Source organism: Salvelinus sp. IW2-2015, linkage group LG8 (genome assembly GCF_002910315.2).
Source record: "Salvelinus sp. IW2-2015 linkage group LG8, ASM291031v2, whole genome shotgun sequence".
NCBI classification, from domain to species: domain Eukaryota; kingdom Metazoa; phylum Chordata; class Actinopteri; order Salmoniformes; family Salmonidae; genus Salvelinus; species Salvelinus sp. IW2-2015.
In genome coordinates, this window is record NC_036848.1 from 3,485,043 (window position 1) to 3,498,308 (window position 13,266).

Genomic DNA, 13,266 nt, shown 5'->3' on the forward strand with positions numbered 1-13,266 from the left:
TTCTGCCTTGATAGATATAGATTGCTGCCTGTAATATACAACATGATGCCTGTAGATACAACATTTTGCTACAATATTCTGCCTGTATATACAACATTCTGGCCTGTTGAAACAACATGCTGCCTGTAGATACAACATGCTGCCTGTAGATAAAAACATGCTGTTACATATTCTGCCTGTTATAAACATGCTGCTGTAGATACAACATGCGCTACAATATTCTGCCTGTTGATACAACATGCTGCCTGTAGATACAACATACTGTCTGTAAATACAAGATGCTGTCTGTAGATACAACATGCTGCCTAGATACAATGTTCTGCCTGTAATATATATTGCTGCCTTAGGATACAACATGCTGCCTGTTGGAACAACATGCTGCTTTTATATATAATATGCTGCCTGTAGATACACATGCGTCTGTAGTATATACAACATGCTGCTTGTAGATACAATGTTCTGCCTGTAGATATAGATTTGCTGCCTGTAGATACACATGATGCCTATAGATCAAACATTTTGCTACAATATTCTGCCTGTATATACAACATTCTGCCTGTTGAAACAACATGCTGCCTGTAGATACAACATGCTGCCTGTAGATAAAACATGCTGTTTACAAAGATTCTGCCTGTAGATACAACATTTTGCTTAAACTTTCTGCCGTTATACAACATTCTGCCTGAAATAATACAACTGCTGCCTGTAGGTATAACATGCTGCCGTAGACGTATAAAGCTGCCTGTAAGATACAACATGCTGCCTGTAGTTACAAAATACTGCCTGTCGATACAACATATTGCCTGTAGATACAACAGATGCCTAAGATACAACATGTTGCCGTAGATATATACATGGCTCCTGTAGATACACATGCTGCCTGTAGTTACAAAAATACTGCCTGTCGATACAAACATATTGCCTGTAGATACAATATGATGCCTATAGATACAACATGTTGCCTGTAGATAAAACAAGCTGCCTGTTGAATAACTTTTCAACCTCAATAGTAGTTCTCAGTAGTAGTTCTCAGTAAGTAGGTTCTCAGTAGTAATTTTCTCAGTAGTAGTTCAGTTTCTCAGTAGTAATTCTCATAGTATTCTCAGTGTTTCTCAGTAGTAGTTCGTCAGTAGTAGTTCTCAGTAGTAATTCTCAGTAGTTATTCTTCAGTAGTAATTCTCAGTAGTAGTTCTCAGTAGTAGTCTCAGTAGTAATTCTCAGTAGTAGTTCTCTGTAGTAGTTCTCAGTAGTATCTCTTAGTAGTAATTCTCAGTAAATTCTCAGTAGTAATTTCTATCTAGTAATTCTAGTAGTAATTCTCAGTATATTCTCAGTAGTAGTTCTCAGTAGTAGTTCTCAGTAGTAATTCAGTAGTAGTTCTCAGTAGGAGTTCTCATAGTAGTTCTCATAGTAGATTCTCTTAGTAGTTCTCAGGTGTATTCTCAGTAGTATTCTCAGTAGTATTCTCAGTAGTAATTTTTTGTTGCAAAAAGTGTTTCTCTTTAGTATCTCTCTGCTGCTTATTAAAACAGACCAATCATGCTATTACTGTTGTTGTCTCCAGAGGAATGGAGCCTTGTTCTTGATCAATAAATAACCAAACCAGACCGTGGTGTGTGTGTGTGTGTGTGTGTGTGTGTGTGTGTGTGTGTGTGGTGTGTGTGTGGTGTGTGTGTGTGTGTGTGGGTGTGTGGTGTGTGGTGTGTGTGTGTGTGTGTGGTGTGTGTGACTCTATGTGACGGGTGTGATGTGACGGGAGAGAATGAGAGAAAGAAAGAGGTCTTAGAGAGAACACTATGGTTCTTGTTGGTAGTATTTCAACTTGATTGGCAGTGATGATGTGTGTGTGTGTACATGCGTGCATGTGCGTCTTTGGAGCAAGTAAGTGAATTCTGTGCTGGTCAGCAGAATAGTGGCTCTAAGGCCTTATCCAATTCTCCTTTGAATACTATACAGCATCTGCCTATCAAACTGACACACACACACAACAGCACACACACCACACACACACACACACACACACACACACACACACACCACACACCACACACCACACACACACACACACACACACACACACACACACACACACACAACACACAGTGCATAACAATGTGAAGTGGGATGGGCACAGGAACACATCTGCCAGCTCCTGAGCAGTGGAGACTCCTTACTGCTGCTCTACATAGCTGTCCTCCTGTTTAGGCGAGTCACACACCCAACAACACTGCAACAACATAACGAGAGCCGAGGTGTGTGTGGCATGTGAGAAATAGAGGCCAGAACATCCATAGCTTTGATGTTTGAATTATATAAGTGTTTTGATGTATTGGCTGTCTATTTTGTGTGTTTGGGTGTTTTTGGTTGTGTGGCGTTGGAGTGTGGTAATGTGGGACTAGGCATGTGGGTTGTGATTAATACTTCTATATAAGTGTCTGACTCGCATGTCACTGTTTGTCATCTGTCATGTGGTATATGTCATTCATTTTAGGTCTGCTCTTTTACTTTCATCCGGGATCCATAGGCTTGGGAGGTTCAGCCTGTCCATGTAGTTGGGAGGTTCGAGCTGGTCCATAGGGCTTGGGGCAGTTCAGTCCTGGTCCATAGGGTTGGGAGGTTACATCCGTGGTCCATAGGGTGGGAGGTTCATCCTGGTCCATAGGGTTGGGAGGTTCAGCCTGTCCATAGCGGTTGGGAGTTCAGCCTGGTCCATAGGGTTGGGAGGTTCAGCCTGGTCCATAGGGTTGGGAGGTTCCAACCTGGTCCATAGGTTGGGAGGTTCAGCCTGGTCCATAGGGTTGGGAAGGTTCACCTGGTCCATAGGGTTGGGAGGTTCAGCCTGGTCCATAGGGTTTGGAGGTTCAGCTGGTCCATAGGTTGGGAGGTTCAGCCTGGTCATGACGTTGGAGGATTCAGCCTGTCCATAGGGTTGGGAGGTTCAGCCTGGTCCATAGGGTTGGAGGTTCAACCTGGTCCATAGGGTTGGGAGGTTCAGCCATGTCCATAGGGTTGGGAGGTTCAGCCTGGTCCATAGGGTGGGAGGTCAGCCTTGGTCCAAGTGAGGGTTGGGAGTTCACCGTGTCCATAGGGTTGGGAGGTTCAGCCTGGTCCATTAGGGTTGGGAGGTTCAGCCTGGTCCATAGGGTTGGAGTTCAACCTGGTCCCATCCACGGGGTTCGGGAGGTTCAGCCTCGTTCTCATGTGGTCCATAGGGTTGGGAGGTTCAGCCTGGTCCATAGGGTTGGGAGGTTCAGCCTGGTCCATAGGGTTGGGAGGTTCAGCCTGGTCCATAGAGTTGGGAGGTTCAACCTGGTCCATAGGGTTGGGAGGTTCAGCCTGGTCCATAGGGTTGGGAGGTTCAACCTGGTCCATAGGGTTGGGAGGTTCAGCCTGGTCCATAGGGTTGGGAGGTTGGAGACATAGTTGCAAGCAAATCATAACCGACTCCAACACGTACTTACACCTACTAATGTAAGGCCGTAGGTTATCCGCCGGTCTATTAATGCTGATGAATCAGCAGACAATGTGAGGTCAGTGCACAGAGACTCTGTCTTTATTAATGTGGCTACATAGAAGTAGGGAAAACAATACATGGGAAGATGGAATGGCGGCTCCTCCAAAATCGACTATAATTTCAGGAAGAGTTCTTTGTTCCAAAAGCCTTGTTCTCTGTACAGTACCCAATTACATTACAGCCAAACAATAACAGGAACACTGACTGCTAAAATAAAATACCAAAATCACATTATCACAGTCCGACAGCTTCCAGCCTAATGAAACACAACCTAGACCAATGAAGAGTGAGACTCACTGCCCATCTCCAGCTGATGTTCCAATAGAAATTGGTGCTTGGTGTCCATAAGGTTGCAGGTTTAAATCCCCGGTGGGCATTCAGCATATGGACCCCAGAACAGGGCACTTAACCTGAGTGCTTTGTGTTAGCCATTCAGCTGTGAAAAGAGGAGAAATGAAGCGGTGAATGAGTGATGTGCGATGTGATGTGATATGTGATGTGAGATGTGAGGAGGAGTAGAGGAGCTGCTGTGTGGATTAAAGGCCTGCTGCTCTGGAGAAAAGATGACTGTCAGATGGATCCTTTTGACATGGATCTGAAGGGGCTTTAAAATGATCTTCCTTTGCTCGTTTTCTCTCTCACTCTCCTTCTTGTGCCGCTCGTTTTCTCCTTCTTTTGAACTGTTCTTTAGAGGAGATATCATTCTAGACACACACACAGACATTGAGACAAGCACGTACACGCATACACACACCCACACACATGCACAAATACTGGGCGTTCCTTTCCAAGGTGACCTCCGTATTACAATTAAGGCTAATAATAATGAAATGACTGTATCAGACAGCAACCCTTCCCCTCCCTCCTACTGTCTCTCCTTTTTATTCAATTTTATTTTCTTCTCTTTTTATACCTGTGCTTCCTTTCTTTCATCTCTCTCTCTCCGCCAGACGGTCAGTCCTCCCTAGTCCTGGATCCAGAGCTCTCTGTCTCCGCCCCGGCCCCAGAGGACTCCCCCACACACCTAGGCACCATGACCCAGGAGGGGCAGGGACACCCCCAGACTGAACCCCCTACATCCACAGACAGCCAAGGGGAGACGCCAGCCCACCCTGCAGAGAAGCCAGCCACAAACCAAGGGCTGGAGGGGCAACGTCTGGAGGTGGAGGGGATAGAGGGGACTAATGAGAAGGAAGGGGAAGAAAGTGTTACGGTACAAAGGGAAATACACAGAGAAAGAGAAGGTGAGGAAAGTGGAAAGGGAGAGGGTGATGAGGTAGTTGAGGGAGTGGAACAAGTGATGCAGGGAGAAGGAGAGGTGCATGAAGAGAGAGAGAGTATGGCAGAGACAAGTGATGAAGAAGATGGAGTGGGGGATGAGAGGATAGATGCAGGGGATGGTCAGCCAGACAGAGAGCTAGAGAGAGAGGAGGAGAGGGAAGAAAGGGAGGAGGAGGTGGAGAAAGAGGGGGATAACATGAACACAGAGGCCACAGAGGAGTCAGAACCAGCCTGCGAGCCCGGCTGTGAGGAGGAAGAGGAGGAGGAGGGTGAGGAGGAGTTACCTCCACCACCACCACCTGAGGATCAGGAAGAAGACCAGGACCAGGACCAGGACTTACCAGACCCACCACGGTCTCTGGACATAGTCAGGTCAGTACAACAGACATGAGCAGTCCTTGACTAGTGTGGTCATGAGTGAATGTATAGGTCGGATCATTTATAGAACATCCTTCAACAGACTGAGATGAGTGTGTTAATGTGGAGGGCGAGTGTGTAGCTATTTAATTAAACGTTTTATTCCGATGATACTCTATGTTTCCATACAGGCTGGACAATGGGATAGGACCTGAGAATGGAATCAAAGGGCATGAAGAGGAGGATGATGAAGATGATGAAGATGAAAGAGAAGGAGGCGGCTTAGTGGAGGTCATCCATGAACACCTGGACACGTTCAGCTCCACCTTCGAGTGTTCCGTAGAGCTGGCGGACACAGAGGTGGAGGAAGAGGAGGAGGAGGAAGGGGAGGGAAGGGAGAACCAGGACAGCTTCAGCTCTGTGTTTGAACGCATCGTGGAGCATGTTGTCGCCATAGAGGGGGAGGAAGAGGAAGATGAGGAAGACGGGGAGGGAGAGAGGGAGAAGAGCGGGATGGACAACAAGGACGGCTTCAGCTCGACGTTTGAGCGTATTGTTGAGTCTGCGCTTCTTCGTGGGGGGACGTGCTACAGTAGTCTAGACTCCCTGGATGTCCTGTCACTCACAGACGAGACAGACAGCTGTGTCAGCTTCGAGGCTCCGCTCACCCCCCTCATCCAGCAGAGGTCCTTTCTCCAGAGTCCTGAGCCTCTGGAGCTGGAACTAGCCACTGTCATGGAGCAGGAGGGAAGCGAGGCTGGACCCGAGGCCCAACGAGGAGAGCCTGAGCCTGGGGAGAGTGTTGCAGGCCGTGAGCTTGGATCTGGAGGAAGCCCACTGCGGACCACCATCACCGGGACCAGGTCGGAGTTTGTCCTGAGCCAGCCTGGCCGATGGGCCATCCCAAATGGGTTTCACATGAACACCCAGGGGGGAGCGGAGGGTTCTGGAGCCATACCCAACTCTATGAGGTCAGATGGCAAGGCAGGGGCAAAGGGGTGGGGAATTATGGTGGGTTGAGTGAGTTAGAGTTAGATCAATGGCTACGGTTAGAGTTGAGCCGGGGTGTGGACTTGAAGCTAGGGTTAGGTTTAGGGTTACAGTTAGGGTTATGACTAGGGTTAGGAATATGTTGAGTGGGTCAGTAGTAGGTTGTCACAGGTTGTGGCTGGTTGGCTATCGATTTAAGCAGGGTTGATTTAGGTGAATCAAAGTGCAGTACTCAGATATCATTCAAGAAAAGTCTCTGGCCTATCCACTACTAAAGCATGTCTAGTGAAGCTCACATCCAGCAGGGGGCATGAGTGAGATGGCCAGGCCGGCTGAGGTTCATTAGCAGGGGGATCTGGTCTGGTTGGTCTGGCTGGGTGTCTCAGGGGAGAGTCCGGTTCATACTGCCCCCCTCCCACTGGCTGTGTCTGGCTGTGCTTGTGCTACAGGTCCAAGGCTGCAGGAGATGGGGGTCTATGCTATGGATAGTTTAGTTAAAGCTGAGAATATGAACAGCACATTCAACCGACACAAAATACTGAATGTAATCAATTCCTAGAGCAAGGGTGGGCAATTCCAGTCCTCGAGGGCCTGATTGGTGTCACAGTTTTGCCCCAGCTCCAGCTAACACACCTGACTCCAATAATCACCTAATCATGATCTTCAGTTTAGAATGCAATTTGATTAATCAGCTGTGTTTGCTAGGGATGGAGAAAAGACGTCAACCAGGTCCATTATCACATAGCTATGTTCTCCCATATAAGCGTGGTAATGTGAAACACATGGAAACATGAGACCCGGATATAGGTCAGGAGCCATTCTACTATCCCAACAGGACCACAGTCTCTGGGTCTAATGTTTCAAATCGTGTCAGATTGTCAGAGATCACTGCTGGGATAATGTTCTGCTGATCACTTGGTGTTCCACTTCTGAATCAGTGCAGGATACAGGATATCATGGAGCTAAGTGCCTCCTTTTGGAATGTGTGACACGCAGAATTCTAAAGGCTGTGTGGTGAATTCTAGAACTGATGGCATTAGAGATCATTCTGAATTCCAGGATGGATTCCAGAATGAGTGAAGCTGACATGTGTTCCAACTCCAAAATACATTAGCTCTTCTCTGCACTAGGGACTTATACATGCTCAGTACATTTCTAATAGTTCTGATAGATGGCAGCTCTCTCTCTCTCTCTCTCTGTATTTCTGCAGATGTTATCATTTAAGCGAGAGCCTGCTTCCTGCCGTCAGCCACTGGCTGAATGAGACATTGTTTTGGCGGTGACATCATCGTCTTTGGCCTTCCTCTGCCCAGCGGGAGAGAGGGGAGAACACATGCTTCTAGATCATGCCAGGCTTACCAGCCACTTTTCAATCTGGAGTGGATACAGGTGTAGGGAAGTCAATTTGAGCGTAATGCATGAAAAAAAAATGCTTTATAGATTAAGTTCTTATCATATTTGGAGTCTCACTCTGTGCTCATGCAGCTCTCTTTGAGGATGGGTAGAGTAGCAGGAATAATCTCTTTGTTTGCATCGTTCTGTCAAACAGAGGATGATGCACAACGTCTGTTCTCTTTTACAGTCAGATCTCTACTCTGGTGCTCCCTCTCTCTTTCTCCCTCCCATGTCCCATCCCGTCTTCTCTCTCTTGTCTCTACCCCTCCTTCTCCTCCTCTCACTTCTTCCCTTCCCTCCGTCTCCCCCTAATTTTCTCTACTCCTCCTTTTATCCTTAACTTCTGCCCTTCCTTCCCTCCCTCTCTGTTTCCCACCTCTCCCAAACCCAGCTGGTAGCCACAATGCTAACATCATTACTGAGAATATTGTGGGTAASTAGTCTTTATCTCAGCAGGAACCAGCAGCCGCAAAAAGGAAGAGAGGAAGAGCACTCATCAACCCAGTCAGTCGGCCAATCAGTCAGTCAGTCAGTCAGTCAGTCAGCCCCCAGTCAGTCCAGTCAAGGTCAGTCAGCCACCCAGTCAGTCCCAATGTCACAGTCAGTCAGTCAGTCAGTCAGTCATCACCTGCATCAGTCAGTCCAGTCAGTCCTAGTCACACCACCAGTCAGTAGGTCAGTCGTCAGTCAGCCACCTCCAGTCAGTCAGTCAGCATACCACCAGTCAGTCAGTCCGGGTTCAGAACTCATCACGCTCAAGTCAGTCAGCACCAACCCAAGATAATCCAGTCAGTCGTCAGTCAAGCCCTCAAGTCGCAGTCCAGTCAAAGTCAGACTGCACAGCCAGTAGTCCAGCCAGTCAGTCATCAGTCCAGCCACCCAGTAGTCAGGCCAGTCAGTCAGGTCGCACGTCGGCCAGTTAGTCCATCAGCCAGCCAGTTACAGCAGTCAGTCCACGTTTAGTAAGCTAGTCGGTCAGCCAGTCAGTCAGTTAGTAAGCTACTCGGTCAGTCAGTCAGTTAGTTAGTCAGTCAGCCAGCCAGTTAGTCAGTCAGTCAGTCAGTCAGTTAGTAAGCTACTCAGTCAGTCAGTCAGTCAGTCAGTGGGTCTGGTTCCTTGTTACAGACAGCCTATCAGTCAATCTCCATGAGAACATTGAATTGGTTCTGGTTCTCTCTCTACAGCAGTGGGCCAGTATAGTTGAAGCTTAGCTATAATCCATATAGATAGCTATATGGCTGTACTAAAGCCACATGAATAGGAGACCACCGACCTGAAATCCCCAGCCACTCTCAATATGAACATGAGGACACACATGTGGTCCTAGTATTACAGCTTAGAAAGCCAGCTGGTGCTACCTAGCTAGATCTGTTTCTGAATAGCTTTACGGTAGGTATCCAGATCATTGCTGGCTGAATGATGTTTCTGTCAGAGAGAGATGCTAGGCAGGTGATGGAGTTGGAGACGATATTGTGCCCATTGATCATGATGTAAGATTGGGAATGCGTCCCAAATGGCACCCTACTCCCTTTATAGTGGACTACTTTTGACCACAGTCCTATGGGCCCTAGTCAAAAATAGTGCACTATAAAGGGATTAGTGTACCATTTGGGACAGCCTGGGCCTCTCTCCCCTGTGAGCAGGATACAGTGATGTGAGGCTGTAAACAGACAAGATGAAAGTCACAACCTCTATATCAGAGGAGCTGCTCCTCATTGAAGATTACTCTGCTTCATGTAATATGTGCTGCACAGACACACAGAGAGACGCAAGGATGCAAACACACACACACACACACACACACACACACCAGAGAGACAGGCCCTGTCCTTGTGGGTGTCACTCTAAAGTAATAAAGCTCTTGGGAGAGTTCTTCTCTTTGCTGCTGAAATTCTCTTTAGATAATCCACTCATGTTCCAGCAGCAATATGCCATGAACACATACACACGCACACGCACACACATACATACACACCTTTTTTAGATTTATTCTAGACTTAGTCATTTTGACTAAGATATCATTGTCACATTTTTGTCATTTGAATAATGATTTAGTCTAGTTATTGTCAAAATTACAAAAACAGTGGGCCATTTTGATTAGATTTTTTAGGATCCACATTAGCCAATGCCATGGCAACAACTGGTCTTACTGGGGTCCGACACACAACAAAAAATACATTACAGACAAAAGACTTTACAATTTACATACATTTAAAAACATTCACATGTAGTGTGTGTGTGTGTGTGTGCTTCTAGCAGTTCTATACAGTACAGTACATACACACAAGGAGGTCACATGGGGGAGAGGCGTTGTGCCGTGAGGTGTTTTTTGTATTTTGTATTTGTTTTTTGGAGTTCCATGCACTCATGGCTCTGTATAATACTGTATGTTTGCTTGAATTTGTTCTGGACCTGGGGACTGTGAAAAGACCCCTGGTGGCATGTCTGGTGGGGTAAGTGTGTGTGTCAGTGATGTGTGTAAGTTGACTATGCAAACAATTTGGAATTTCCAACACATTAATGTTTCTTTTAAAAACAAGAAGTTTTTAGAAGAAAGAAGCAGTCAGTCTTTCCTCAACTCTTAGCCAAGAGAGACTGGCTTACATGGTATTCATATTATCCCTCTGATTACAATGAAGAGCAAGACCTGCTGCTCTGTTCTGGGCCAGCTGCAGCTTCACTAGGTCTTTCTTTGCAGCACTTGACCATCTGACTGGACAATAATCAAGATAAGATCAAACTAGAACCTGCAGGACTTGCTTTGTGGTGTCAAAAAAGCAGAGCATCTATTTATTATGGACAGACCTCTCCCCATCTTTACAACCACTTAATATATGTTTTGACCATGACAGTTTACAATCTAAGGTAACACCAAGTATTTTAGTCTCCTCAACTTGTTCAACAGCCACACTATTCATTATCAGATTCAGTTGAGGTCTAGAACTTAGGGAAGGATTTGTACCAAATACAATGCTCTTAGTTTTAGAGATGTTCAGGACCAGTTTATTACTGGTCACCCATTCCAAAACAGACTGCAACTCTTTGTTAAGGGTTTCAGTGACTTCAAATTAGTGAAGTGCACCGTCTGGATGCTCCTTATTAATCACATCAGACCAACAAATATTGTTTACATCATTGACATAAGAGTCACAGCAAAATATTCTTATACACTATTTTAGGCCCAGCTTTTGGATCTTTGGCTTTCCTGGATATAGCCACTATGATCACTTTATCCAATGGGTATGGATTGTCACGTTCCTGACCTGTTTTATGTTATTTTTGTATGTGTTTAGTTGGTCAGGGCGTGAGTTGGGGTGGGCATTCTATGTTTTGTGTTTCTATGTTTAGGTCACTTGTAATTAGCCTTATATGGTTCTCAATCAGGGACAGGTGTTTGACGTTTCCTCTGATTGAGAACCATATATAGGTTGGCTGTTCACACTGTTTGTTTGTGGGTGATTGTCTTCTGTGTCTGTGTATGTTGCACCACACGGGACTGTTTCGGTTTGTTTGTTCGTTTGATGTAGTCCGTTCCTGTTCKTGAGTTCTTCGTGCATTTATGTAAGTTCCATGTTCAGGTCTGTCTACGTCRTTTTCTTATTTTGTAGTTTGTTGAAGTGTTTTCGGTTTTCGTCAGTACTTTAATAAACTTCATTATGTCCAAATATCACGTCGCACTTTGGTCCAATCCCTACTCCTCCTCTTCGTCTGAAGAGGAGGAGGACACCCGTTACAGAATCACCCACCAACCATGGATCAAGCGGCGTGAGAGAGCGCAACAGCTATCGCAGGACTCGTGGACTTGGGAGGAAATATTGGACGGAAAAGGACCCTGGGCTCAACCAGGAGAATATCGCCGCCCCAAAGCTGAGCTGGAGGCAGCGAAAGCAGAGAGGCGGCGATATGAGGAGGCAGCACGGAAACAAGGCTGGAAGCCCGTAAGTCAAACCCAAAAATTTCTTGGGGGGTGGGTCTCGGGTAGTTTAGTTGGGTCAGTCGGGAGACGTGAGCCAACTTCTCCTGCTTACCGTAAGGAGCCGGTGAGGGCGGATTTGGAGGTGAGTGACGGAAGTGATATTTGGACATAATGAAGTTTATTAAAGTACTGACGAAAACCGAAAACCTTCAACAAACTACAAAATAAGAAAACGACGTAGACAGACCTGAACATGGAACTTACATAAATGCACGAAGAACTCACGAACAGGAACGGACTACATCAAACGACAAACAAACGAAAACAGTCCGTGTGGTGCAACATACACAGACACAGAAGACACACCCACAAACAAACAGTGTGAACGCCAACCTATTATGGTTCTCAATCAGAGGAACGTCAAACACTGTCCTGATTGAGAACCATATAAGGCTAATTACAAGTGACCTAAAACATAGAAACACAAACATAGAATGCCCACCCAACTCACGCCTGACCAACTAACACAACATAAAAAAATAACATAAACAGGTCAGGACGTGACAGAACCCCCCCCCCTCAAGGTGCGAACTCCGGACGCACCACCAAAGTCTAGGGGAGGGTTTGGGTGGGCATCTGTCCATGGTGGCGGCTCAGGATCTGGGCGTGGTTCCCATCCCACATAGTCAATCCCTGCTTCGTATCCCCTCTCAATGACCACCCTCCAAATAAACCCACCTAAATTAAGGGGCATCACCAGGATAAGGGGCATCACCAGGATAAGGGGCATCACCAGGATAAGGGGCAGCTCCGGACTGAGGGACGGCAGCTCCGGACTGAGGGACGGCAGCTCCGGACTGAGGGCGGCAGCTCCGGACTGAGGGACGGCAGCTCCGGACTGAGGGACGGCAGCTCCGGACTGAGGGACGGCAGCTCCGGACTGAGGGACGGCAGCTCCGGACTGAGGGACGGCAGTTCAGGACTGAGGGACGACAGCTCCGGACTGAGGGACGAAGCTCCGGACTGGCTGACGGCTCTGGCTGGTCATGGGCTCCGCTGCGGCTCTGGCTGATCCGGTTGGCGGAAGGCTCTGGCTGATCCGGTCTGGCGAAGGCTCTGGAATGTCGGTCTGGCGGAGTGCTTGGCTGATCCGGTCTGGCGGAAGGCTCTGGCTGATCCGGTCTGGCGGAAGGCTTCTGGCTGATCCGTCTGGCGGAAGGCTCTGGCTGATCCGGTTGGCGGAAGGCTCTGGCTGATCCGGTCTGGCGGAAGGCTCTGGCTGATCCGGTCTGGCGGGCTCTGGCTGATCCGGTCTGGCGGACAGTTCAGACGAAGTTGGGCAGACGGGCAGTTCAGACGGCGTTGGGCAGACGGGCAGTTCAGGCGCCGTTGGGCAGACGGGCAGTTCAGGCGCCGTTGGGCAGACGGGCAGTTCAGGCGCCGTTGGGCAGAACGGGCAGTTCAGGCGCCGTTGGGCAGACGGGCAGTTCAGGCGCCGCTGGGCAAGACGGGCGTTCAGGCGCCGCTGGGCAGACGGCAGACTCTGGCCGGCAGAGACGCACCTATAGGCATGGTGCGTGGTGCCGGAACTGGAGGTACCGGGCTAAGGACACGCACCTTCAGGCTAGTGCGGGGAACAACAACAGGGCACACTGGACTCTCAAGGCGTACTAATAGGCCTGGTGCGTGGTGCCGGAACTGGTGGTACCGGGTGAGGGCACTGCACATCAGGCGGAGTACGGGGGAAAGGAAAGTGCGTACAGGGCTTGGAGACGCACAGGAGGCTTGGTGCGTGGTGCGGGAACTGGAGGCA

The 13,266-nt window shown here is 48.0% G+C and overlaps 1 protein-coding gene across 1 annotated transcript in view; it reads left to right on the forward strand.

Annotated features, from left to right (window-relative positions):
- Positions 1–13,266, forward strand: part of LOC111967088 (PH and SEC7 domain-containing protein 2-like) — a 55,758-nt gene that overhangs the window by 15,395 nt on the left and 27,097 nt on the right. The window contains exons 2-3 of the mRNA XM_070444646.1: positions 4,465–5,167; positions 5,344–6,123. Coding sequence (XP_070300747.1) covers positions 4,465–5,167; positions 5,344–6,123 — 1,483 coding nt within the window. The remainder of the gene's footprint in view (positions 1–4,464; positions 5,168–5,343; positions 6,124–13,266) is intronic.